General features: G+C 42.8%; 1 protein-coding gene across 3 annotated transcripts; it reads right to left on the bottom strand.

Annotated features, from left to right (window-relative positions):
- Positions 1-236: 236 nt before the first annotated feature.
- On the bottom strand, positions 237-27,877 carry LOC144265235 (uncharacterized). Of its 3 annotated transcripts, none has more exons than XM_077817650.1 (7): positions 27,738-27,877; positions 20,287-20,508; positions 14,251-14,373; positions 11,758-11,805; positions 9,799-9,914; positions 8,165-8,257; positions 237-4,927 (listed from the first exon to the last, which is right to left on the bottom strand). In XM_077817650.1, the coding sequence occupies exons 2-7, from the start codon at positions 20,453-20,455 to the stop codon at positions 4,742-4,744; spliced, it is 735 nt and encodes a 244-aa protein (XP_077673776.1). In that variant the 5' UTR covers positions 20,456-20,508; positions 27,738-27,877; the 3' UTR covers positions 237-4,741. The 3 variants fall into 3 exon arrangements, with proteins under 3 accessions (XP_077673776.1, XP_077673775.1, XP_077673777.1); XM_077817649.1 differs by lacking the exon at positions 27,738-27,877 and adding an exon at positions 27,196-27,502; XM_077817651.1 differs by lacking the exon at positions 27,738-27,877 and adding an exon at positions 23,182-23,258.

The raw sequence follows: 27,877 nt of genomic DNA, 5'->3' as shown, positions 1-27,877 counted from the left end.
CAGCACTGCACATTCTGCATGAGGGAGAGGATACGGGGGTCTCTACAGGGAACTGTGACTCTCCGCCGCTGTGAGGTGGGCCGGGCGGCTCGGAATCCTTTGCTGCCTCGTCCCTCCCCCTGCGGGGCTGTGAACCTGGGCTGCCGTCGGGATTAGGGGCACCAGTTTAATAATACTGTGTAGGGTCCCATAAATCCTAAGGATGGCCCTGCATTTAAAATGAAGTTCCAATACACTTATGAAAGGTGCCCAGTTTATTAAAAACCTTTGATTTAGATGACAAACTTTATACCAAATATCTGTTTGTAATAGTACATGGAAAGTAAAATATTGTATATCACATTCTTACAGGTCTAGCAATAATATTTTCAGAATTATATGAAATTTTACATCTCTATTTACTACTGAATGCATAAAATATATATTTTTCATACTGCTAAATGTTAGGGCTTAAATTTTCAAAAGTTCCCATTAATTCTGGTTGCCTAACTTGAGCTACCTGATTTTCACATGTGCTCTGCCTCAACACATCTGAAAAATCAGACCCTAAGTAAATCAAGTTGGGCCCTCAGAATCACTGGGCACTTTTGAAAGTGTTGGTTCACATTTTTTACATACATAAATTAGATCAGATTTCAGCAATTCACCTATTTTACTATGAATTCTGTTTACAGATTATGTTAATGAATTTACCATTTGCTCTGTGTTTTCTGGAAGGTTATAAGTGAAATTACAATGTCCAAAACCAATATCTATCTAAATCCTTACAGGAACTATCAATGCTGTGCTTTATACTTGTTTATTTCCTTAAACATAAAATGTGATTTAAAAAAAGGCCTTTGTTAAATATTTGAAGTAGGGCTGTCAATTAATCACAGTTAATTTATGCGATTAACTCAAAAAATTAATTGCAATTAATTACACTTATAACAATAGAATACCAATTGAAATTTTTAAAAATACTTTGGATGTTTTTCTACATTTTCAATATTGACTTCAATTACAATACAAAATGCACAGTGCTCACTTTATATTATTATTTTTTATTACAAATATATGTACTGTAAAAATGATAAAAGAAATAGTATTTTTCAGTTTACCTCATACAAGTACTGAAGTGCAATCTCTTTATTGTGAAAGTGTAACCTACAAATGCAGATTTTTTTGGTTACATAACTGCACTCAAAAACAAAAGTGTAAAACTATAAAGACCACTCAGTCCTACTTCTACAAAAACTACAAGTCCACTCAGTCCTACTTCTTATTCTGTCAATCGCTAAGACAAACAAAAAGAAAAGGAGTACTTGTGGCACCTTAGAGACTAACCAATTTATTTGAGCATAAGCTTTCGTGAGCTACAGCTCACTTCATCCGATGCATTCAGTTTTTCATGCTTTGTGTGTATATAATAAGATCTTCTGAACTTTCCACAGTATGCATCCGATGAAGTGAGCTTTTGCGAATACAGACTAACACGGCTGTTACTCTGAATTCTACATTTGTAAGTTCAACTTTCATGATATTTGTATGAGGTGAATTGAAAAATATTTTTTTTTACAGTGCAAATATTTGTAATAAAAATAAATATAAACTGAGCACTGTACACTGTGTTGTAACTGAAATTAACATATTTGAAAATGTAGTAAACAACCAAAAATATTTAAAATAAATGGTATTCTATTGTTTAATTTAGTTAATTGTTTGACAGCCCTAATTTGAAATAAGAGAGAGTGAAAAAATGAAGCTGTGCATGTAAACAAGCCAAGTGCAAAATAACTACATACTGTACATGTGGCACCACAATTCACACTTTTACTACAGGCCCAGTCCAAAGGCCACAGAAGTCAGGAAGAATCTTTCCAGGGACTTTGACTCACTATCAGCTTCATCCTAAAACCAGTGAAGGAACAGTTCCAGGAATTTAGCCACTAGAGAGAGTGTTTTGTACATGAATAGGACCATCATATTGCTAATCTTAATCAGTGGCACAACAGGGTCTAGAGCAGAGGTGGGCAAACTACGGCCCATGGGACACATTCAGCACCCAGGACCATCCTACCCGGCCCTTGAGCTCCCAGCTGGGGAGGTTAGCCCCCAGCCCTCCCTGGCAGCCTCAGCTCACCGTGCCGTCAGCGCTCTGGGTGGCAGGGCTGCGAGCTCCTGCTGGGCAGCGTGGCTGGCTCCGGCCAGGTGGCACGACTCAGGGGCGGATTTACCCCTAAACACAGGTGCCCTGACACAGGTCCTCCAACAACAGGGGGCCCCAGGGCCAGGCACTTGGGCAGCTCAGCACTGGTGCACTCCCCACGGGATGGGGGGGGGGGCGGCTGCACTGTGAGGGAAGGGGAGAGCAGGGATGGAGGCTCACCTACAGCCTTAGGAGAGCAAGCGGGAGGTGTGGGTGATGGGAGTGCTGCAAACGCAGGTGGAGGACTCTAGAGGAGCAGCGGCCGGCCGCGCAGCCGGCCAGAGAGAAGCAGTGCTTTGACCGCCGCTTCTCTCTGGCTGCGCAGTTGCCCCTGCTCCTCCTGAGTCCTCCGCCCATGTTCGCAGGGCTGCATTCTGAAAGGGACTTGGGTGGGGAGGAGGGTTGGGGTCCTGGGGTGGGGCAGTTAAGAACAGGAGGGGGCAGTCAGGGGACAAGGAGCAGGGGGAGCTGGATAGGCTGGAGGTTCTGAGGCAGGCAGTCAGGGGGTGGGAAGTCGAGGGGGTGGATAGAGGGCAGGGGCCAGGCTGTATGGGGAGGCACAGCCTTCCCTACCTGGCCCTCCATACAGTTTTGCAACCACGATGTGGCCCTCTGGCCAAAAAGATTGCCTACCCCTGCTCCAGAAGCACAGAATGAATCCAAAATACCTGCACTTGGAAGCACTTTTCAAATATTCAAACTGAATTAGGGTCTTTGTTCTCCTGCCCTCTTTCTCAAAATAAATGTATTGTGAGATACTGTTGTGTAATGACATTTAGTTTAATTAATGGGTGAGCAACATAACAGATAGTTCTATTTATCAATTAAAGTCACTCAAGTCTGTGTTTCATCCAATGGAGATTTCAAATCATTAAGATTCAGTGCAATGCACATTGAAGTCAATGGCTGTCTTTTACTGATTTAAATGGTGTCTGATCAGACACCTGGATCCATAAGAATTTTTAGTCAAAATGAAGGGGTTATGTCAGAATCTCTTGTTTATTGAGCAGCAAAGGTTGTTAGGTTTCTTCACAACTTTGCACACATTCTTACTATTTAAAGATTATAACAGGTGTTAGCTCAGCAGTAGCATTATGCATGGCGATGTGTGAAAATTAAGTTCTGTTTCTCTTCTTGCATGGTCTCACGCAACTTTGAAGCCTACTAGAGAATTGCTTGGTTGCAACTTAGCCTAGTACAATTGAGTGTCCACATTAGGTTTCCTGTTCCAGGTGCACACAGTGTTCTATATCCACACAGAACACTCTCTGCAAATGTTGTGGGACCTGTGCATTGTTGCACCAAACCTGCAGTTCCAGGTATAATACCCTGGAGTAGTTGTGTAATGTCTGATATTTAAGGCCTGGTTCACTGTTGTGTAGTCATTTACACCAGAGCAAAATGAGTTTAATAGGTTATGAAATCAAATGGTAGTGTTTTACACCCACTTTACATGGGTAAATAATGAAGTAAGGTGCTGGGAAATGGAGAATCAGAGCCTTGATGTCTAGATCAACCACTTCATATTTTTGGTTTGTTCCTTTGCCTATTTCAGATGGCTCTGTCCTGCACAAGGGCTGCTGCAAGCCTAAGGTAAGAAGCGTGAGTTTATTCTTTGAATTCATTTATTCAGACACTTATTTCAATTTTTGTTTGTACTGTTTTGTACTTTGTTCTGTACCTGAGCTAAAGATTTCCTTCTCTATTGTATTTCCCTCTAGGATTCAGAGTTAGGAGTTGACCAGACCAAAGTTCACAGGGAGCAGATCCTTCCATGATGTCCAATCTGCCTTCTTCCCACTAATGCAGTGGGATTCTCAGGCCATGCCATTGGTTTTTTTGGTGGGGGGTGGAAAGATGAAGAATTAGGGCTGGAGCAGCCTGGAGATGCAAATGGATTTACTTGGGGGGTGGTAAAGAAGGTGGAATAGCTTTGCTGTTAGCCTTTAACTACTAGCCCTCTGTCCTTAGGCTCTTTTTTTCAGATTTCCAGGGTGGGAGCAGAATGGCTACTGCAGCAAAGCCTCAGTAAAGTAAGTACATAGTGCACACATATTCACGTACATGTAGTGGCTGCTGAATAATTATTTCTCTCCATGTTTTTCAGGTGAATTGATGTGGGACATTTAAGAAACAAATTTTCTTATTACAAAATGTAATATTAAAAGTGTTTTCTATTTTATCTTTTCTGTGATTCTCGCTTCCTATCTTGGGGCCTCTGCTGTTGTTTCCCACTTCCCAAATCAGCCTCCTTTAAAGTATAAAGTCAAGAAAAAAAAGTTACCAAGAAATTGCTTTTTTCTAAAACACTGCTAGCCATCCCCCCTTTAAGTTACATATGTCACTCAGGTACAGTATATTTAAAACACAAACTGATCTCTCTCAGACATCAAAAATAGTGAATCTCGAAACAGAGACTATTGAAAAACTTTATACAAAACTAAGGAACTTGATCCCCACATGATCTCAATCTCCCTTCATTTCTATTTTGTGTTGGCTCATTTTAGGGCTTCGTACACACTTGAGACATTGCAAGGCCTAGGGAACTATGTATCACACATATGCCACCTTGAAATAGAAGTCTTTTCCTGTATCACCATCGGTTTCTTCCATCTTGCATAGATCAACGGAGTCCTTGTTCACATGAAGGTAGTAGTTCTGATCCTTATAACACTGAAATCTAACAGAATCTTCTTGGTTGTTATGCATGATGAACAGCTGGTTGTCTTGTTCAGTCAACTATGAAAAACATACAAAGTGATGCATGTATAGTAAGGCCTGTGTTTCTAAAAGATATCTGCCATGAAAAGTTAAAATGGAAATGCTGCTAACTTATTTCATTTTTAAAAAAATGTAATATTTTTCCCTTTGTCAGGTGAAGTGCGTCTGTCAGTGCAGAGTCTGAACCTCAGGGAAGACCTGCTCACCTTTAGGACAATACAGAGATAGCGGTGAAAAAACTTTCCTGCCAGGTATCCAAGGCACTGGAGCTGGGTAGGCCCAAACACCTAAAGCACTCTTCTGCCACCATTAAGAGCAGCAACATTTTTCCTCAGGGCCATTTCTTTGCTCAAGACCCTTTCTGTTTTTCATCTTATTCTTTTCTTACCTTCTCTTCCTTTCTCTGCTGCCTTCAAGAACTGCCTCCAGCTGCTAATTTCAGGCCAAAGTTCTAAGAGAGGTGAAGACCATGCCACCGGCATCAGTGAGAGCACCTTCTCAGATGGGACTCATATGCTACACCTACCACTGCCAGACTTACTCCTCCCTTAATGCTTTTGATACCATAATATTAAGAGAAGGAGCAAGACAAAGAGCAACACACAGGTATGGATTTGACAATCTCCCTCCCCCAACCACACACATACTGATGGCATACTATTCCAGGCTCTGGTTCCAGTGAGTCCTCTCAGGTTTCCCATCCCCACTCCTTTAAGACAATCCTTGTAAACACCCTCCATTCTCGCGAGGCTGGGGTCTACTATCAGATTGGACACCCTGTATTATTGGAATTGGCTGGCCCTATACTACATGCCATGAGATCCCAACTGCCCTGGTTTTACCCCATGTAGTTCCCTTGGGAACAGTTCCCTCTGACTAAGATCATCCTGACCTGGCATTTCTTTATCTACACCAGTGGAGAAGCAAATTAAAGTGTAGTAGATAACTCTTAAAATTGTCAAAGACTTCAGACCTCTGAAAGCTTTGTCCTTCTCAGAAAGGGAAATTTTTCTCACCCTCTGCTCCTTGGACTTCACTTTTTACTCTGTCTCCAATTCAGAGACTTGTTCCAGAAATGCAAAGGAAACTATTTTCTAGGACTTCTGTCCTAGAAAGAGAAAGTGCTCCCAGGAACATCTTAAAACAGAGGGGAGGAAATAAACAAAACACAACCAATCTTTCCTGCTGTTCCTCTGTTTTCTCAGGTTACCAGAAAGATCAAGAGAGATCTAGTCAAAGTTATCACTCCTTTCTGGCTTAGGAGACATGCTCCTTCACTTGTTAGAAATGGCAGCTGTCCATCTTGGTTTTTTTTCCAATTTCTTCAGATCAACTTTTCTGGGATCAGTTCTGTACCTGAACCCATGCAGTCTGAAACTTATTGCCTTTAAGTGGAGAGACTGACATTTAAATTTGCCTAGACCTGAAAAAGGACTGTGTAGCACAAAAGCTTGTCTTTTTTGCCAATCAAAGTTGGTCCAATAAAAGATCACCTTGTCAATTTAAATTTGAAGACCATTAAGTTAACCTGGTTGTGCCTTAGGGTGCTACCATAATATAAATGCTTTTGAGAATAAACTAAGTTGTCTGAAACTTCCATTTTCCACTGGATTAGGATGTCTGTTCAGAGAAAATATGCCAAAGCCACCATACTAATGTATTTTTGTGTGCCCACAAAATATCCATTATCCATTTCTACCTACAGGCCAGTTAAAAACGAGACTTTCTACACTGAAATGTGGTAAGCTGACACCCAATTGCCTGTTCATACATTCACAAGACATTACCATGTTGTTTCATAGTCTTCTACTGATACAGATTTAAGTCTCAAGGTCCTGCAGTGCAGTAGTTCATTCTGAATTTCTGGTTTATGTTTGGTGTCTGTCAACTTTCCTTTTCTGGGTCTACTGCTTGTTATTTCCCAGTAGTTCTGACTTCAGGTGAGTGCACTGCTCTTGAGAATGGGACAGTTTTGCTTTCCCTGTAAGTTGGTCTTCTCATAGAGGTATATCCATCAGGCCAGAGTCCCCTCCCTTTTCTTCTTTCTGTTACAGCTGTGATGTGGACTTTAGCTTTTGTACTGGAAGTCTCTGCTGGCTCACATGTCTGGGCTTGCCCAACCGCAGTCCTCTGGAATTACTGTTGTCAAGGTTCCTTCCCCACTCTGAACTCTAGGGTACAGATGTGGGGACCTGCATGAAAGTCCTGCTAAGCTTATTCTTACCAGCTTAGGTTAAAAACTTCCCCAAGGTACTAATTTTGCCTTGTCCTTGAACCGTATGCTGCCACCACCAAGCGTGTTAACAAAGAACAGGGAAAGAGCCCACTTGGAAACATCTTCCCCCAAAATCTCTCCCCAAGCTCTACACCCCCCCCTTTCCTGGGGAAGGCTTGATAAAAATCCTCACCAATTTGTACAGGTGGACACAGACTCAAACCCTTGGATCTTAAGAAACAATGAAAAAATCAATCAGGTTCTTAAAAGAAGAATTTTAATTAAAGAAAAGGTAAAAGAATCACCTCTGTAAAAATCAGGATGGTAAATACCTTACAGGGAAATCAGATTCAAAACCTAGAGAATCCCTCTAGGCAAAACCTTAAGTTACAAAAAGACACAAAAACAGGAATATACATTCCATCCAGCACAGCTTATTTTACCAGCCATTAAACAAAAGGAAATCTAACGCATTTCTAACTAGATTACTTACTAACTAACGGTTGTAGGGCTGCATTCCTGATCTGTTCCCAGCAAAAGCATTACACAGACAGATGAACCCTTTGTTCCCCCCCACCCACTTCAGATTTGAAAGTATCTTGTCTCCTCATTGGTCATTTTGGTCAGGTGCCAGCGAGGTTATCTTAGCTTCTTAACCCTTTACAGGTGAAAGGGTTTTGCCTCTGGCCAGGAGGGGTTTTATAGCACTGTATACAGAAAGGCGGTTACCCTTCCCTTTATATTTATGACAACTGTGGAGAAACTTCTCTGTATCTTCTATGTTCTAGTCTAAGCCTAAAGATTGACTCTGAACTGATGGATGCACTCCTAGAAGATGACCACCAATTCACAGGTGAGACATCATTACTCTTTCACTTAATGTTAAAAATCAGAAAGAATAGGAGTACAGATAATTGGTGAAATGTAAATGATATCATTTGTAGCAAATGGGATTGAAGGATCAGGGTTGTGCCCCTTGTACAGTTCCACCCCCTGCATGGGTGTGTACACACACCACACATATTTGGCTGGCCACATACCTGCCTGGGGTCAGGAGCTCCACCTGTAATCACTTCCATGCCGTTTTCTTCCACCATATGACCCTCTGTTGTCTTACCATTTGGATTCAAGACCTGTGAAGACAGCCACCAAAATTGGTGTTTCCCTTCCTATTCTGAATTGTATTAACCATGGGTTGTACCGTCAATGGCTGATTAATTCTAAACAAAACTATTCCAATCCCTCTGATGAGAAATTTAAAGAATTTTTAAGAGACTTAGTGACCACCTATACTGCAGAATGAACTGGGTGGAGACCAGTTACAATAAGATAGTTCCTCAACTTGATTCAAAACATAATTCCATCTTGCAGCATAGATGGGACTGAATCATGTTTTTATTATATTCTCATAGTATGTTACAGCCATGGGGATCTAATTATGCCCATTGAGCCCAAGGAAAATGTTTATATCCTGCTGGAGGAGAATAGGGCCCATGAACTTTCTAAGGTTGTCAGTTTTGAGAAACTTAAAACATATTAATTGAAAGCTGGAACCATGTCAGGGAATGCTGAGTTATGATCTGGAACTTCAAAACAGTTCATTTACCAGTGACAACTTGGGGCACAAGGTTCAAATCTTTCTAGATTCTGTGGTACCCATTTCAGACAAAAAAAAACTGTGGACATTTAATCTCTGAATCAGGTAAATCCCTTCTAAGTGCTTGTTCTCCTGTATTTTAATAGGAATGCCTTTACTCATTCTCTCATAAAATGCTTTCCATGGAAAGTGAATTGTAAATTAAAAAGAAACAAAAAATGGTTTTTCAAATTTAACATGAGGAAGTGACACAGGGTTTGCCTACACTAAGAAAAGCAGTCAGGGTTAGCGATCCTATTTCCCATAGCATACATACCTGTTGACACCTTTTTGCCTCAATTTAGTTGGTTGAGATCCATCTTAGATATCCTCCTGGAGTCAATCAGAACCAGTTAACTCAAGGTTAAAGTTGTTATCTTATAACACTAGGGTAACCAAACCTTGATTGCTTTCCCTAATCTAGACAAACCCTCAATGGCTTGGAGAACAAAACAAAACAAAAACAAAAAATTCTAATTACACAGGGTAAGAGTATTTAAAAGCATGTTAGCACACAGATCTGTGGTTTCTTTTCTTAGATCAATATTCCTGTCTGAATATTGAAACTCCAGTTTGTCCTGAGAAGAGAATTCCACTCCCAAGCCCTCCTCTTTCACATGGAGTACCTTATTCCTCTTTTCCTCCCTTCTCTTCCTGCACATCACCTCCTGTTGCAGCAATCTCTCCCTCTCTACAGGAAGCTAGAACCTAGCTTCCCACACTGGGCTCTAATGATGTGCTACGAAGTACTAACATTTGCTTTCTAGCTTACTCGATGCTTTGTATGCACTTTGTATTCTAAATCTCAGAGCATGCCATATATACATAAGTGTGCTCTGAGATTTAAAATACATTACCAAGAATAGCAGTGAAAGAGATAGGAGGCTGTCAGCATCCAAACACCAGAGCTCAGCATAAGCAGCTGAGCTCTGATTTCCTTTAACAGGAGCAGAAAGGGACTTGGGAAAACTGAAAAAGGATGAAGAAAGGCAAAGACGATTTGATGAAAAGATGAGGGGCAAATATACTACTTCTTACCTTCAGGTACAGTTGTTTCTTATTCTTGCCCAATAGGAGAAAGTTATTTTTTGATCGCTGGGTCATGGTCACCAAATTTTTACAACGTTTTTTAATTCTGTTTCTGGCCACTGGAGCTAAAGTTTAAATTTAAAATACAGACTTTTTGTGAATTGAAACATAACTAGAAAATCTTCTGCAGAGGCAATATTCAGTTTTCACTGTATACTGATAGACACAAGAATAATAACACACCTAAGCACTCCAGATATTGACCATCTTTGTAAAGTACTTTGGGATCTACCAAAAGCATATATAACAACCATGGCTTTATATCCTCCTTATAAAAATGAATGATGTGTACACCATGGATTCTGAGTCATTCATGGGATGGTTGGATTGAGTCCTATTTGAAATGACGTTCTCTAAATAGCATAAAAACGAGGGAAATAAATAGGGCAGTGCGAAGTTTTAACTAATTCTAACAGTAAGTGAAAAATATCCATTTCTGTTGGCCATCTCAAGACCAAAAACAAGGTTTAGATTAAAAAACTGGGAAAACTAATAAATAAGGATCATAAGCAGAAAGGATATAAACCAAGAATACCTTTTACCAATCTATATGAAATGGTAGACTGAAATGAGGGGTTGTTGATAGGCCAGCTGCAGGAATTACCAAATAGGGGTCCCACAAATAATACAGTTCTTTCTTTAAAAGGAATTCCTATAGTAAATAGAGTATGGCTAAGTCCAACCAGGTCAGGCAGTATTTTTTCTGTTTAGAATATGTCTGTCCCCATAGTATCACCGTACCTTTACAAGTCAGTGCAATTAAAGAGATTTTTTTGTTGTTGTTCTGGAGAGCTTTGTACTTTTTAAAAACCATTTGGAGTCAGTGGACCAAATTCATCCTTTGTGCCATCCAATGAACCTCTGACTGGCTGGTGTGCACTCTATGGGAGACCCCTGGAAGGAACTATGTCTGAGTCAGCCTTCTGGGTATTTTAACTACATGGAATCCCTCTAAAATCCTTGGTAGACTGTGGGGCACGTTCTAGCACAGTCTATTTATATGCAACTACATCTAAATAAAGATAATGGCATTTAGATGGACTAAATCTGCAAGAAGAAGGTATAAAGTACACCATTTAGTTGTACCTCAGCAGGTAAATTATACTAATTTGAAACCTGGGAGGATCTCTCCTGTAACGTGCAAGATATTTCAAGTTCTTTATCCTTGTGTTATACCCTTTCACTCGATGGGCCAAATTCAGAAGTGATGTGCAAATTGCACATCAATGAGTTCAACTGTATGTAAGGAAGCCATAAGACTAATTCACATTCCAACAGGCCAGGAGAGAGAAATGTAGCAATAAAAACAGATGATAGGACGATGTAAGTTAAAGGAAGCCATCTCCTGCTTTAATCCTCACTTTTCATCCTCCTTCCAGCTGCCCAAATGTTTGTAACACCACCTAAGACTCCCATACACATTGGTATTCTGGTGTAAGCAGAGCTAAGGGAGTCTAATTTATATATCACCTTTGAATATGTTTGAAGCTTGACCATGAGCTTGGAAGCCAAGAACTTGTTGTAAATGTAGCACTGCCTCATTGAATGCTGGAATTAAACAAATCATTCAAACTCTCTTAGCCCACCTATAAAGTGGGTTTAATAAGGACTTCCTTACCTAACGAGCGTGTTTTGGTAACTAATATTTGTATAGCGCTATATAAGTGCTAAATATTATTAATGTTCTGAATATTAATGTTAGTCTTAGCAGTGCTTTGTTACTACACTGATGAGCATTATAGAAAACCTTAAGATAGACAGGAATCTCTAAGATCAGTAACACCTTCTTGTTGCATTACTAACCCTCTGTATTTCCCTTGAAGGTCCATCAAAAACCTTTTCAAAACCAAAACTCTAACATAAACAAATATAGTTTTGCTCTCAGAGCCACAGTAACCAAAATCTTACCACAGTTATTCAGTTTGTTGCTTGTGAATATGTCTAACCATGCAATATCTAAAATATAAAGAATATTTTTGCAATTAAACATACATAGGATGCAAACTAAGAATATTTTTTAAAAGTATTCTGCAAAAACTCAACATTCAGTTTTCCTGGAATATTCAGTAACAATAGGAGTCAGGCTTCATTTCCTTCTAATTCTTAACCACGGTTTTGCATTCATATACACTTACAATGGCCTTATCAGCCACTTGCAAAGTAGGTGTAGCTACATAGGACAATGAAAAGGCAGGCTGTGCCGAGGCTGCAGTGTGTATCTGCAGGCAGCAGTGAAAGGCTCTGGCAGGGGAAAGGCAGTGGGGGAAAGGCTCAGCAGTAGGGAGCTGCTGGCCTTTTCCCACTACCTCCCCCTTGCCAGAGCCTTTCTCCACTGCTGGAGCATTTCACTGCAGTGGGGAAGGGCTCTGGCAGCAGGGAGGCAGTAGGACACTACGTTGCTAAAAGTAATGTAGAAGTGGGAGGCCCTCCTTAGGCATGTAGGCAGTCATGTATACCCTAAGGTCCTGGTCTTTCTCCACTAGCTTAAGCAGTGCCTCACCATCTACCCTGATGTTCTAGCTGGGCATACAGTGTCTGTACTCTATATGCTGCCTTAAGTGTAGGCCTACTTAAATGGAGTTGTGTACCATTTTTGTCCTGAAATCTGTATTGGGGAGGAGGAGAGTATGACAATTGTATTTATTCACTTTCTTTTATAACAGAATAAATCTTTGAAGATAGAGGTCAGTAGTGCAGTGAGAGACTAATCTGAGTTTTAAGCACCAGTCTAGTAACAAGGGGCCAAATTGTGACTAACTCTTATGTGAGTGTATAATGGTAGGAAGGTAGCTTGTGCCCCACCTTGCATTCCCCACTCACGGCCTGGCCACAGTTGCAAACACTGTGCTCCTCCAGCTGTTCAGAGTTACAAACTTTGCACCAGCCCCTCCAAAAGTCTGTGGCTCCTCTCTCTGCAATGGCAGACCCGGTCAGTGTGGAGGGGAGCACATGCTGCTCCCTTCTCCATCATGGTGCAGCAGGTCTGCTTCCTGTGAACTTGGATGCCTCTTAGAGCTTCTGTTGCGGTGGTGCAGCTCTAGTAGACATTGTGGAGCTGTAGCTAGGAGACACAACTTAACCCTAACTACGCAGGGATTGCTGGCAGCTGACAAATTGGTCACCAGATAATGGGAAACCCTCCCATACACATACATGCAAATTCATATTTAAAAACTAATTATGGGCCCCATTCTCCACAGCTTATTTTCTCAGTGTAGAAACTCAAGTTCCAAATTGCAGAGTTTCCCTGGAATACTTCCCCTAGCCCTATCTGTAGAAGAGTCCAGGAGTTCAGTGCTGTAAATCCACAGATGTCCCCAGTCAGGTTGGATCTTCAGCAGTCCACTGGGCCTGACTCCCTTCCCTAGCTCCTTGCATTACTTGACAGCACATCTTGACTGTCATGGTCTTCACTGCCAGCTCCCTCTAGATCCCTGACAATGGGGGCCTTCTGCTGTACAGAGGTAGGATCAGATACAGATCCTCAGCTGGAGTAAATTGACATAGCTCCCATGAGGCAGGAGTTATGCTCAATTACCCAGGTAAGGTGCTGGCCCTAGGTCTGCAGTGTCTTGCACTGTATAGATCTGCAGTTTGAGGAGGGGAGGGCATACAGCGAAGAACAGCTTCCTCCCAAACTTATCCCAATTCTGGAACCCTGTCAAATTCCCATTCCACACCTCCTCCGCCATGATCTAGGATTGTAAGCTCCTCTCTGTCCGTGGAAGTCGAGGGCAGCATTTAGCTCTATATTTAACCCCTCAAAACGGATAAACATTCAGGGAGAGGATTGTTTTACCCTAGGAAAAAGGTAAAATAAAAAGAGTCTTGAGTATTTACTGCTTTTAACCTGTGAAGCACATTAGAGGCACACATAGCGCAACCAGTGCTTCCACTCCCTTCAACACATTGGGGCTGCTCAACTCAATCATTATTTGTATTTTCTCCCTCTACCATTTCCTCCCCCAAAATGTCTAGCAGCTATTCTTTGAATGCTAGCTGGGGTGCCATTTTTGTGCATTGATTAGAGAAGCCCAGTCACAGGTCAGGAAGGAGTTAAATATGGCCACACCTCAAAGTTTCTGTATCTCCTTTTATTTCTCCCTGCAGTCTTCCCAAATGATTGCAATCCAGTAGGTGGAGGGGGGAGAAACAAACATGCTTTTACTCTAGTGGCCAATAAACAAGATAACCTACTTTTCATTTAAAATTATACTGTTCTTACTTTAAGCCTGTACTAGTTGTTTTTGTTCTGTAACTACCAAAGCATCGTACTAGTGGGATCAAATGTGTCTAATACTGACTGATAATACAGAGTAAGTGAAAGCAAGTACATGGAAATACATAGAAGTGTCCCGTTAGACAATATATATTATTTTGATATAGAAAGAGAAACTGTACCTTCAGTGGATTGTGAATCCTCAATTGATATTTTACAATGGCCATACTCGTCTAAATCAAAACGCAGCGTTTTTGAGTCCCTTGTCAGTATGTAACATTTCTTTCTGTCATAGTGTTGGTATGCTAGTCACAAATGAATTTCAGTTAGTTCTGCTGGTCACAGAAAAATAGAAAGGTTACCTAACAGAATATTCCTATGGCAACCCCTGAAAAATAGAAAAACTAAATAAAGTCTTAAAATACAGCCACGGGCAACATGAATGTAACAGAGTGGGCTCAGGCAGCTATGATTTTGGGTTTAACTAAACTTCAGTCATCTTTTTTTTTGCCTTTGTAATGACAAAACCAAACCCAATGCTAACTTTAGTTTTAAATTCACCACCTGTAGGAAATAGTAAAAGACAGAAATGGCTTGTCAGTAGGGGCTAAGCCCCACCAATAATGTCACACAACAGTATAGAATGGCTGATGTACCTCAGGGTGCAGAACCACCTGCAGCCATTGCGGGCTACTGGAGATACTGAAGCTACTCCAATCCCAGAGGCTATCCCAGAGATTGTTGGGAGACACCTGGTGCTGCAGCATACAGGTTGCAGGGCAAAGTGGGAGGAGGCACAGAGCACGACTGTCTGCTCTGCAGTTGCCAACTTTAGTTGAACGAATTCCTGGAGATTTTCTCACATGACATAATCTTCAATTGAAGATTACGCTTTCATTCCTGGAGATTCTAGGGCAATCCTGGAGGGTTGGCAACCCTACTCTGTTCCAGCTTTTCCGAAGTGAACAAGTAGGTGGAAGGCTCTGAGCCTGGTGGTTGTGATGGGTGTCAGGAAGGAGGTGGGAGAATGTTTCTCGTCCTGAAAGTGTGTGTGTGTGTGTGTGTGTGTGTGTGTCCTAAGCCTCAGAGTGTCAGCTGTGCAAAGGTTGAGGGCCCAAGGGGCTGGTGGATAACTGTGTTGCAGGAAGCCGATGTGATTTGGGTAGGGTGACTAGACAGCAAATGTGAAAAATCGGGACGGGGTGGGGGGTAATAGGAGCCTATATAAGAAAAAGACCCAAAAATTGGGACTGTCCCTATCAAATCGGGACATCTGGTCACCCTAGTTTGGGGAGCATGAGGCATAAAGAGGTTGCATTAGTAGGGTTGAATCCAAGGTGGAATGGAGTCCGTTGGTGAATGAGTGTGTGGGTGAACTGGTCAGGTGTGTTGGGGTGAGAGACAGTAAAGTAAGAGCTAGATTGGATAGGGAGAGGTTTGGATTTAGAAAACAGCAAAGGGGTCAGGGAGGGATACAGAACTATTTTCTTCCACCTTGTGTTTCCCTGAGAAGTGTCCCAGTTTTCCATTCTGAAAGAGAGAGGAGGTGAGCTAGAAAGAGAGACCACCTATTCTTTCTTCCCATTTTCCCATTGCAGCAAAACACATCCCTGTAGCCTCCTGAGCCTAGTGCTCCAGTTTTGCACTTTGAAAATAAGATCCATCTGCAAAGTAGTGGCCTGGGGTGTTACCTGCAGCTCCAGCACTTATTTTGGGGACCAACCACCACTGGTGAAAGACCCCAAATCTTCCTAGGTAAGTGCTACAAGGAAAGGTATTTGAATTCTAGGAAGCCCTAGTCCTGGGAACAGGATACAAATAAATGTTAGGTTTCAGAGTAGCAGCCATGTTGGTCTGTATCCACAGAAAGAACAGGCGTACTTGTGCCACAAGTACTCCTGTTCTTTTTGCAAATAAGTATTAAAATCAAACAGTTATTTTAAAGAGAGAAAGGAGCAGAATGCAATGGATCATGGCAAGGAAAACCCGATTATCCTCAATCTGAGGCATCAGTGATATAGTAGGTCAAACTGGAAACTGGCAAGAGCATAGAGGTATTGCTGAAACTGCTCAAAAGGGGGGTGGATAACAGAGCATGTGCTTTACTTGATTATCCTCCTCAGAGTTTCACACCTTGGTGACTTGAAGGTCAATTAAGGATGAAGAGACATACACACAGCCAGCATCAGGGGAAAGAAATGTATCACATTTCTAAACAAAGTCCAACACGCACACTTTTCAGTCTCTCGTCATACCTTTCTTTTGGGGTATATTGATACTCAGCACATCAGACAAATGAGAATAACGTCCAGAAAGGAGAGTGCAAGCACTGATTGAAAATACTGGGGCCAATCCCATTAATCAATGGGAAAGTAGTTTTTAAAATAGGTTTCCAATATTAAAACCCAAACTAAAAAGGGGTAGAGGTCTGTGAAGAGTTTGTGTACATACCTTAGAGCTCTATTGATTTTACAGCTGGTCTGTGGCTAGCATTTTCTCACCCTCTACTAAGGTAAGATGTTTGTTTACTTAATACTGGCCGAGTCTATACTAAACACAGTCCCAAGACAGTCAGACATTTCATGACAGAGGCACCAAGTCTCATCTGTCCTATATCATACCCTATACTGAATAGATCTCCAGTGCCATGAGACATCAGGAGAATGATATGTAATGTGTAGGGGGACCATGGCATTGAATACGAGGTTGGGTGAATTAAGCAGCATCTTCTTGGGCTTGACTTAATGCTTTGGAATACAGGAGGAAGGGGGTGTTACTAAGTTGGACAAAATGTAACTTCAGAGCCAGCACAAGATGAAGAGTAAATGAGTACCATAAGGTAACATTGATTTTTCAGTGCTCTGGCCAGAACATAAGGCAACTGAAGGAACAGGGTAGAAACAGGAAGCTTTCAGGGGATCCAGAAATGCAGTGGGAATTAACGAATTGTGCTGAGAATACTGGGCTGAATTCACCATGGCATTACTCCAATTATACACTGATTTAACTATAATGAAACCTCTGTTTTTGCTAGAGTTGTGAAGGTACAATTGTTTCTGGGAACCTTTGCTGATGCTTCTACCCTCTTTGTTTAAGGTAAACAGGAACTGAGTACACACATAGTGAATAAACAGACTAGGAAAGCATATGGTGAGTGCCTGCCTCCGTCACTTCTCTTCCCACAAGGAATTGACCTGCTCTAGACATTTCAAGTTCTACTTTTGGTTCTGGGACAGGTCTCAGGACACCGATATGACAGGAAGTGCATTTAGACTTGTTGTTTTAGTAGTGAGCTTTGTTTTGGTGTGTGTAGGGAAATGTTTGTTGCTGGAACCGGTCATTTTTAGGCTGCTCCAGATACTTAAATAGGATCTGGTCCAAGAGGTGAATATAGCTGGTAATAGTGACCATAATATAATTACATTTAACATTCCTGTGGTGGGAAGAACACCTCAACAGTTCAACACGGCGGCATTTAATTTCAGAAAGGTGAACTATGCAAAAATGAGGAGGTTAGTTAAACAGAAATTAAAAGGTACAGCACCAAGAGTGAAATCCCTGCAACCCGCATGGAAACGTTTTAAAGACACCATAATAGAGGCTCAACTTAAATGTATACCCCAAATTAAAACACACAGTAAAAGAACTAAAAAAGAGCCACCGTGGCTAAACAAAGTAAAAGAAGTACTGAGAGGCAAGAAGGTATCCTTTAAAAAGTGGAAGTTAAATCCTAGGGAGGAAAATAGGAGCGTAAACTCTGGCAAATTAAGTGTACAAATATGATTAGGAAAGCCAAAAAAAGAATTTGAACAGCTAGCCAAAAGACTCAAAAAGTAATTAAAAAAAAATTCTAAGTACATCAGAAGCAGGAAGCCTGTTAAACAACCAGCGGGGCCACTGGATGATCGAGATCTAAAGGAGCACTGAAGGACAATAAGGCAGTTGCAGAGAAACTAAATGAATTCTTTGAGTCAGTCTTCACTTCAGAGGACATAAGGGAGATTCCCACACCTGAGCCATTCTTTTTAGAGGACAAATCTGAGCAAACTTAATAGGAGTTGTAAGTCTGCATTCCTGATCTGTTCCCGGCAAAAGCATCACACAGACAGACCAACCCTTTGTCCCCCCACCTTCAGATTTGAAAGTATCTTGTCCTCTCATTGGTCATTTTGGGTCAGGTGCCAGTGAGGTTATCTTAGCTTCTTAACCCTGTACAGGTGAAAGGGTTTTGCCTCTGGCCAGGAGGGATTTTATAGCAATGTATACAGAAAGGTGGTTACCCTTCCCTTTATATTTGACAGGGGTATTGGTTTTCATAACCATTTGTCCCCATTACGAGTGGCACTTGTGGGGATACTGGGAAACTGGAGTGTCTAACGGAATTGCTTGTGTGACTTGTGGTTAGCCAGTGGGGTAAAACCAAAGTCCTCTGTGTCTGGCTGGTTTGGTTTGCCTTAGAGGTGGAAAAACCCCAGCCTTAGGCTGTAACTACCCTGCTTTAAGCAATTTGTCCTGAATTGGCACTCTCAGTTGTGTCCCACCAAAGCCAGCATCGTTACACATGTATTAAATGTATTGGTGTATGATTTGATCATATTCTGCCAGCCACCCTTTTTGAATTGCAGAAAGGAATGGCCTAATGGGTCATTTGGTAAAGATGCATCAGCCAGAATCTGTGTCTGTGCTGATTTCAAAGGCAGTGACAGACCTTAGAGGGTCACCAACTTGTTGTAGGTTTAGCATTTTAAAATAAGTAAAAGAATGCAAGGATTGTTTTTCTTTTGCATTGCAATTTGATGTTCCTGTTCAAAATGTCCTATGTAAATTAATTTTGTTTTGTGTGTGAATGAGGAATGTGTGTGTTAAGAGATAAGTGTGAAGGCCATCGCTGAGCCAGATGTACGAGGGAGGAACCAGAAACAGACGCAAGGGCGCCAGGAGGCACAACATGTCCCTATTGAAATGTCAGAGGAGGGCAGATTGACGACTTTAAAGATGAGACAGGCACCTATCAATGGGGACAACATAGCTGTGATAAAGAATGAGAAGGACAATTTAAGAAAACAAGCACTCGTCAAATTACAATTGATTACAGCATAATGGTGCAAAACTCATTGGTCCCAGTGAAGGAAAATCACTATATAAACAGGGTGCCTTGCCATGAAACTTTGGGTTCGTCCTGCCAAGACTTCCCCGGAGCATCGTGTTGCGACCAACGGAACCCAGCTCCTCCCTACCAGTGATCAACCTAGCTGGCCACTAGGTTGATCCAAACTCTGGACTGGTAACTGTAACATCAGTTGGTGGGACAGTGTGTTTGTGTGTGTGCGTGGTGTGATTGAATGTATATGCTAATTGTTGTATCTTCAATAAACGCGGCGTATTGCCTTTTCCCCTATAAAAGATCCCGTGTGCTTCTTATAAGCATAACACGCCCACATCTTGAACACTGTGTGCAGATGTGGTCACCCCATCTCAAAAAAGATATATTGGAATTGGAAAAGGTTCCGAAAAGGGCAACAAAAATGATTAGTGGTATGGAATGGCTTCGGTATGAGGAGAGATTAATACAACTGGGACTCTTCAGCTTGGAAAAAAGACAACTAAGGGAGCATATATGATTGAGGTCTATAAAATCATGACTGATATGGAGAAAGTAAATAAGGAAGTGTTATTTACTCCTTCTCATAACACAAGAATGAGGAGTCACCAAATGAAATTAATAGGCAGCAGATTTAAAACAAACAAAATGAAGTATTTCTTCACACAACACACAGTCAACCTGTGGAACTTTTTGCCAGAGGATGTTGTGAAGGCCAAGACTATAACAGGGTTCAAAAAAGAACTAGATAAGTTCATGGAGGATAGGTCCATCAATGGCTATTAGCCAGGATGGGCAGTGATGGTGTCCCTAGCCTCCGTTTGCCAGAAGGTGGGAATGGGCAACAAGGCATGGATCACTTGATGATTACCTGTTCTGTTCATTCGCTCTGGGGCACCTGGTATTGGCCACTGTTGGAAGACCGGATACTGTGCTGGATGGACCTTTGGTCTGAGCCAGTATGGCCGTTCTTATGTATTTCTGTGCTGAATGTCCTTCTCAGCCTGTTTTCTGAGGCCATTCAGCCCAAATTTCAGTACTGAATTCAGTCCTGAATTTTGCTTTGCACATTACCTCTCTCAGGCACAGGCTTTAGTTATAGTAAAGAAAAGTTTACCTTCACATTTACTTGATGATTTCTTTAGGTTTTGATATTTACGTGTAGTTTCCTGGTCCACTGGTATCCGAGACGCAGTTGATTTTTTCTGTTTATTTTTACCACACCTTATTTGTCGTTTTCTAATCTTCACCTCGGAAGGTTTTTGGAATCTTGAGCGCAATATCATTGTTGAAGACACTGGAAAATCCTGGTAATCTGTCTTGAAACTCTCTTCTAGTCCTAAATATAAATGATAGTTCAGTCACAATACTTTGCATTAGAGATTAGAACCAGTTTTTATTTTTCAAAGATTGTTAACATATTGACTTCTCAAGTTTTAACAATTGAGATAAAGCTGGGGTAAATTTAGTAAATTGTTGCTTGCTTATATTTTCTACTGTTGTAGCTGATATTTATGTGCCAAATGCGCTAAAGATTCATGTGCCTCTTCATGATTCGGCCATCGTTCCAGAGGATAGCTTCCATGCTGATGATGCTTGTTAAAAAAAATAATGTGTTAATTAAATTTGTGACTGAACTCCTTGGGGGAGAATTGTATGTCTCCTGCTTTGTTTTACCCACATTCTGCCATATATTGCATGTGATAGCAGTCTCGGATGATGACCCAGCACATATTCATTTTAAGAACACTTTTACTGCAAATTTGATGAAAAGGCAAAGAAGATACCAATGTGAAATTTCTAAAGATAGTCACAGCACTCAACCTAAGATTTAAGAATCTGAAGTACCTTCCAAAATCTGAGAGAGACGAGGTGCGGAGCATGCTTTCTTTTTGAAGTCTTAAAAGAGCGACACACTGATGTGGAAACTACAGAACCCAAACCACCAAAAAAGAAAATCAGCCTTCTGCTGGTGGCATCTAACTCAGATAATGAAGTTGAACACTCAGATAATGAAGTTGAACACACATCGATCAGCACTGCTTTGGATCGTTATCGAGCAGAACCCATCATCAGCATAGACGCGTGTCCTCTGGAATGGTGGTTGAAGCATGAAGAGACATATGAATCTTTAGTGCATCTGGCACATAAATATCTTGCAACACCAGCTACAATCGTGCCATGCGAACGCCTGTTCTCACTTTCAGGTGACATTGTAAATAAGAAGTGGGCAGCATTATCTCCTGTAAATGTAAACAAACTTGTTTCTCTTAGCAGTTGGACTGAGTGGAGTTGTAGGCTCTAAAGTTTTACATTGTTTTATTTTTGAATGCAGATTTTTTTTGTACATAATTCTACATTTGTAAATTCAACTTTCATGATAAAGAGATTGCACTACAGTACTTGTATGAGGTGAACTGAAAAACATTTTTTGTTTATCATTTTTACAGTGCAAATATTTGTAATCAAAATAATATAAAATGATCACTTTGTATTCTGTGTTGTAATTGAAATGGATATATCTGAAAATGTAGAAAAACATCCAAAAATATTTAATAAATTTAAATTGGTATTCTATTGTTTAACAGTGCGATTAATCACATTTAATTTTTTTTAATCACAATTAATTTTTTTGAGTTAATTGCATGAGTTAATTAATGTGATTAATCGACAGCCCTACTAAATAGTAAAGTCAAACTTGTCTGGATTAAAATCTGAGAGATCAGTGGTTACCATGGAGCCTATTACATCAGATCTGACATGCATTCTAGCATGAAGTCCAGCATGAAGTATTGCAGTAGATTACTCAAACTCAGTTTTAGGAGTCAGACTGAAAACATCCCACACAGTATATAGGGAAGTATACTGTTGGCACCACCCTGGTGGCACCAAGCATGGCGTCATGTTGGTAAGGGGTGAGGTGGCATTCATTAACTGTAATATTGGAAACTATCAACCATACTGCCATCCAAAAAGCAGAAGTGTCTGTTGGGGCTGAAAAGTGAAAATGGCAGGTTACCAGAGTTGTTACTATACAACATCAGCAAGCCTAGGTGGCTTTTTGTCCTAGGTACAGAAGGAAAGAGATTATTTAGAATTTAGTGCATCAGTGGCCACAATGCTGTAGCCAATGTGGTTTCTTGAAGAACGAAGTATGTAATGTGATTCAGTGGCAAAATCCAGACCTTAATTTCATTTTCCTATATATAAATTGGTGATAAATAATGCTTACTTACCTGCCCCAGTGGTAAGAATTGTGTATCAATAGACAAAACCACTTGATGAGTGTTAAGCCTCACACAGCATTGGCCAGAACAGCAAATGCTGTGCCTGGAAAGTATACTGTCTGCACTAAAAGAGAGTCTTACTGAACAAGAGAGGAGCATGTCTGCAACTTCTAAAATTGGGAGAGGTAAACAATGACAAATTTAAATGACTATCTGTTCCTATTTGGCATGAAGATGATGGTGATGATGAATGTATCAGCTCAGCTTCCTTATAAAGTATCCAAGAAGAAGTCCAAAGCAACCCCTCATCACAAGACAGAATGGGCAAGATCCAATGTGGCCACATCCCCATGAGCTTTCAAGCTCCATTTTTTTAACCTTATTGATATTTTTTGTGTTTGGTGCTGTGGCGCACACCTGTAATCCCAGCTACTTGGGAGGCTAAGGCTGGCAGATCGCTTGAGCTCAGGGGTTCTGGGTTGTGCTGTGGTATGCCAATCAGCTGTCCAGTGCCACTGACAGCTTGGCCAGTGGGTGGCTGAAGGACTGGCTACAACACCACGAATGGGGTGTTGTGATTGCGCTCTGTCTGTGAGGGCTGATGGCCCAATTGATCAAGGTGATATTGTTTGTATATAAAATAAACAAAACTAAATGAAATACCATATAAATAACAAAATTCAATGTTCATTTGTAAAACCTGAAACAAAACAAACCCTGAACCCATAGTGGTGGTGCAAGGTATCAATTATTAAAGTGACTAAACAGATAAAATGAGAACATACCCTAGGAATATCAGGGACTAATATATACTAAACTGAAAAAGTATGCAGTAGGTTCATGTGTGACCAGACATCCTCATTTTTTCCCCAAGCATTTCTATTAGGCCAAATCATTTTTTCTATTGCTGCAACAGAAGAGAGCTTGCTAAGCCAATCTGTGTGAGAGAGAGGAATTGCAGATTTCCATTTTCTCAAATTAACTCTTTTGGCCACTAAAAATTTACTGCAACTTCTTAATGTTAACTACAAGAGGCCACAGCAATGGTTCCCTAACCCACCCAGCAATATTGTTAATCTATCCAACTATACTCTTAGCTCAGCAGAAGAATCTGTCCTATCTCGGGGCCTGTCCTTCTGCCCCTCCGCCCCCACGAACATGATACAGTTCTGTGGTGACCTAGAATCCTATTTTTGACGTCTCCAACTCAAGGAATATTTCCAACACACCTCTGAACAACATACTAATCCACAGAGACCTTCCTACCAACACTACAAAAAGAAGGATTCTAGGTGGACTCCTCCTGAAGGTCGAAACAACAGACTGGACTTCTACATAGAGTACTTCTGCCGATGTGCATGGGCTGAAATTGTGGAAAAGCAGCATCACTTGCCCCATAACCTCAGCCGTGCAGAACACAATGCCATCCACAGCCTCAGAAACAACTCTGACATCATGATCAAAAAGGCTGACAAAGGAGGTGCTGTTGTCATCATGAATAGGTCGGAATATGAACAAGAGGCTGCTCGGCAGCTCTCCAACACCACTTTCTACAAGCCATTACCCTCTGATCCCACTGAGGATTACCAAAAGAAACTACAGCATTTGCTCAAGAAACTCCCTGAAAAAGTACAAGAACAAATCCGCACAGACACACCCCTGGAACCCCAACCTGGGATATTCTGTCTGCTACCCAAGATCCATAAACCTGGAAATCCTGGGCGCCCCATCATCTCAGGCATTGGCACCCTGACAGCAGGATTGTCTGGCTATGTAGACTCCCTCCTCAGGCCCTACGCTACCAGCACTCCCAGCTATCTTCGAGACACCACTGACTTTCTGAGGAAACTACACTCCATCAGTGTTCTTCCTGAAAACACCATCCTGGCCATTATGGATGTAGAAGCCCTCTACACCAACATTCCACACAAAGGTGGACTACAAGCCGTCAGGAACGCTATCCCCGATAATGTCACGGCAAACCTGGTGGCTGAACTTTGTGACTTTGTCCTCCCCCATAACTATTTCACATTTGGGGCCAATGTATACCTTCAAATCAGCGGCACTGCTATGGGTACCCGCATGGCCCCACAGTATGCCAACATTTTTATGGCTGACTTAGAACAACGCTTCCTGAGCTCTTGTCCCCTAATGTCCCTACTCTACTTGCGCTATATTGATGACATCTTCATCATCTGGACCCATGGAAAAGAAGCCCTTGAGGAATTCCACCATGATTTCAACAATTTCCATCCCACCATCAACCTCAGCTGGGACCAGTCCACACAAGAGATCCACTTCCTGGACACTACAGTGCTAATAAGCAATGGTCACATAAACACCACCCTATACCGGAAACCTACTGACCTCTATTCCTACTTACATGCCTCCAGCTTTCACCCAGACCACACCACACGATCCATTGACTACAGCCAAGCGGTACGATACAACCGCATTTGCTCCAACCCCTCAGACAAACGTCTACAAGATCTCTATCAAGCATTCTTACAACTACAGTACCCACCTGCTGAAGTGAAGAAACAGATTGACAGAGCCAGAAGAGTACGCAGAAGTCACCTACTACAGGACAGGCCCAACAAAGAAAATAACAGAACGCCACTAACCATCACCTTCAGCCCCCAACTAAAACCTCTCCAACGCATCATCAAAGATCTACAACCTATCCTGAAGGACAGCCCATCGCTCTCACAAATCTTGGGAGACAGGCCAGTCCTTGCCTACAGACAGCCCCCCAACTTGAAGCAAATACTCACCAGCAACCACTCACCACACAACAGAATCATTAACCCAGGAATCTATCCTTGCAACAAAGCCCGTTGCCAACTGTGCCCACATATCTATTCAGGGGACGCCATCACAGGGCCTAATAACATCAGCCACACTATCAGAGGCTCGTTCACCTGCACATCTACTAATGTGATATATGCCATCATGTGCCAGCAGTGCCCCCTGCCATGTACATTGGTCAAACTGGACAGTCTCTACGTAAAAGAATAAATGGACACAAATCAGATGTCAAGAATTATAACATTCATAAACCAGTCAGAGAACACTTCAATCTCTCTGGTCACTCGATTACAGACCTAAAAGTTGCAATTCTTCAACAAAAAGACTTCAGAAACAGACTCCAACGAGAGATTGCTGAATTGGAATTAATTTGCAAACTGGATACAATTAATTTAGGCTTGAATAGAGACTGGGAGTAGTTGAGTCATTACACAAAGTAAAACTATTTCCCCCTGTTTATTCCTCCCCTCCCCCCACTGTTCCTCAGATGTTCTTGTTAACTGCTGGAAGTGGCCCACCTTGATTATCACTACAAAGGGTTTTCTCTCTCCCCTCCCCCCACTCTCCTGCTGGTAATAGCTCATCTTAAGTGATCACTCTCCGTGCAGTGTGCATAATAAACACCCATTTTTTCATGTTCTGTGTGGATATAACTCTCCTCACTGTATTTTCCACTGAATGCATCCGATGAAGTGAGCTGTAGCTCATGAAAGCTTATGCTCAAATAAATTGGTTAGTCTCTAAGGTGCCACAAGTACTCCTTTTCTTTTTGGTATTACCCATTCATTCCTAAAATACATGAGCTTGGAGAAGGAAAGATAGCACAGTTAATGTTTGAGAGAGCACTGAATATGGTGTTCCAAAACACATGCACTTTTTTGACAGGTATAGAGGATGTGTGAAAGATTGGCTTGGGACTGTTTGCATCTCAACATTCAGTATGTTGCCAATCTAGCTTTCAGCAAATGTTCTGGAATCCAGTAGTGCCTGTTTAATATCTTGTTCTGGAAGAATTGCAAGGATAAAGAACTTGAAGAATATTTCACATTATGCCAGATATTCTCCCATGTTTCTGTTGTCATGATAAGGCTAAGTTCTTTTTCCCATTTTTCTTGGAGACTGAGAGTGAGAGGGTAATGCAGAGTTGGGGTGTGGGATCTGGGCTGGAGCAGGCAGTTAGGGTGCAGGGGACAGACTCTGGGAGGAAATTGGGGTGCAGAGGACAGGCTGGGGCAGGAGGAGGGGTGCGGAGGATAGGCTCTGGGAGAGAGTTTGGGTGCGGGGTCTGGGCTGGGGCAGGGGGTTGGGGTACAGGAGGGGGCTCAGGGCTGGGGCTGCGGTGCAGGGGGTGACAGCTCTGGCTAGGGGCATGGGCTTTGTGGTGGGATGGGGATGACTAGCTTGAAGTGCAGGCAGGCTGCCCCAGGGCTAGGGCCAGAGAGGAGAACTCCCCCGAACCCTCTCCCGCCAGCAGCAGCAAGCTCCGGAGGAGGAATCCCCATCTTCCCCCCTACCCCACCCCGGCAGCACACTTACCTCATACCACTGTCACTGCACATGCTCCTAGGGCCCCTCTCAGGTCCAGGAAGCCCCCTCACCTCCCGCTATGGTGGGTGCCAGGGGAGGGGGGGGGGAGAAGAGGCTGCCATCACATGTGGCCTCCTACCCTGCTGCTGCCCCTCACTGGGGGTGGGGGATGGGGCTGCTCCTTGCCCAGTGTGGGGCAGGAGTGGTGGCTGCGTGGCGGGGGGAGGGGAGGGTGTCACAACACTCACCCAAGCCCCAGCTGCTCAGGTCCAGGAAGGCCCCCCCTCCCTCACCTCCCCTGTGGTGGGTGGGTGCTGGGGGAGGAGGGGGAGCTGCCATTACATGTGGCTTCCTCCCCTGCTGCCTGTCACCGCAGCCTCACGGGGAATGGGGCTGCCCCTTACCCAGCATGGGACAGGAGCGGTGACTGTGGGCTGGGGCAGATCACAGGGTCAAACACTCACCCAAGCCCCAGCAGCTGCTCAGGTGAGTCCGGTCCACTCCCGACGTCTCCCAGCTGGAAGCCCCCTTGGTGTTGCCTCCCGGTGGGTGCTGGGGAGGGGAGGGGAGGGGAGGGCTACCAATCATGCGTGTGCCCTCTCCCGCTCCTCAGCTGCGGCGGCAGCAGCCACCTGCCTCAGCCTGCCGCCGCCGCTCCCCTGCTGCAGCCTCGCCGTGGGCAGCCGCAGCGGCCGACAGCCCAGGCGAGGGAGAGCAGCGCGGAGCGGCACGGCAGCAGCCCGCTTTCAACCAGGCCGGGACGCTCTGGGGCCCGGGGGAGGCGCGCAGGTGGGCGGGAGCCGGGGGACGCTCCAGGCGGGGCTGCGGGAGAGACCCGGCTCCAAACATTGGTGGGGCAGAGTCCGCGGCCCTGAATATGCCTGGAGCCCGAGCTCCCGCGGCCCGGGCCCATCTAACTCCCCACTCCTGTTTATCCCTAATTAGGGCTAGCCCACCCTCCCTGTGCAAATAGGCAGGCTAACTGGCTTCTCGGACACGTACTGACCTTTTCATGATGTGTGGGCTGAACACCTCATCGCTCTATGGCTTTAGCTGAACCCTCTTTCTCCAAGTTAATGCCCATAAGGACATATTTACAGTCTCAAATGCCGCAGTAGAGCTTGAGTGCTTTCGCTCTGTTCAATG

This window comes from Eretmochelys imbricata, chromosome 5, assembly GCF_965152235.1.
Source record: "Eretmochelys imbricata isolate rEreImb1 chromosome 5, rEreImb1.hap1, whole genome shotgun sequence".
Taxonomy (NCBI): domain Eukaryota; kingdom Metazoa; phylum Chordata; order Testudines; family Cheloniidae; genus Eretmochelys; species Eretmochelys imbricata.
This window is presented reverse-complemented; position numbering and strand designations above follow the sequence as displayed.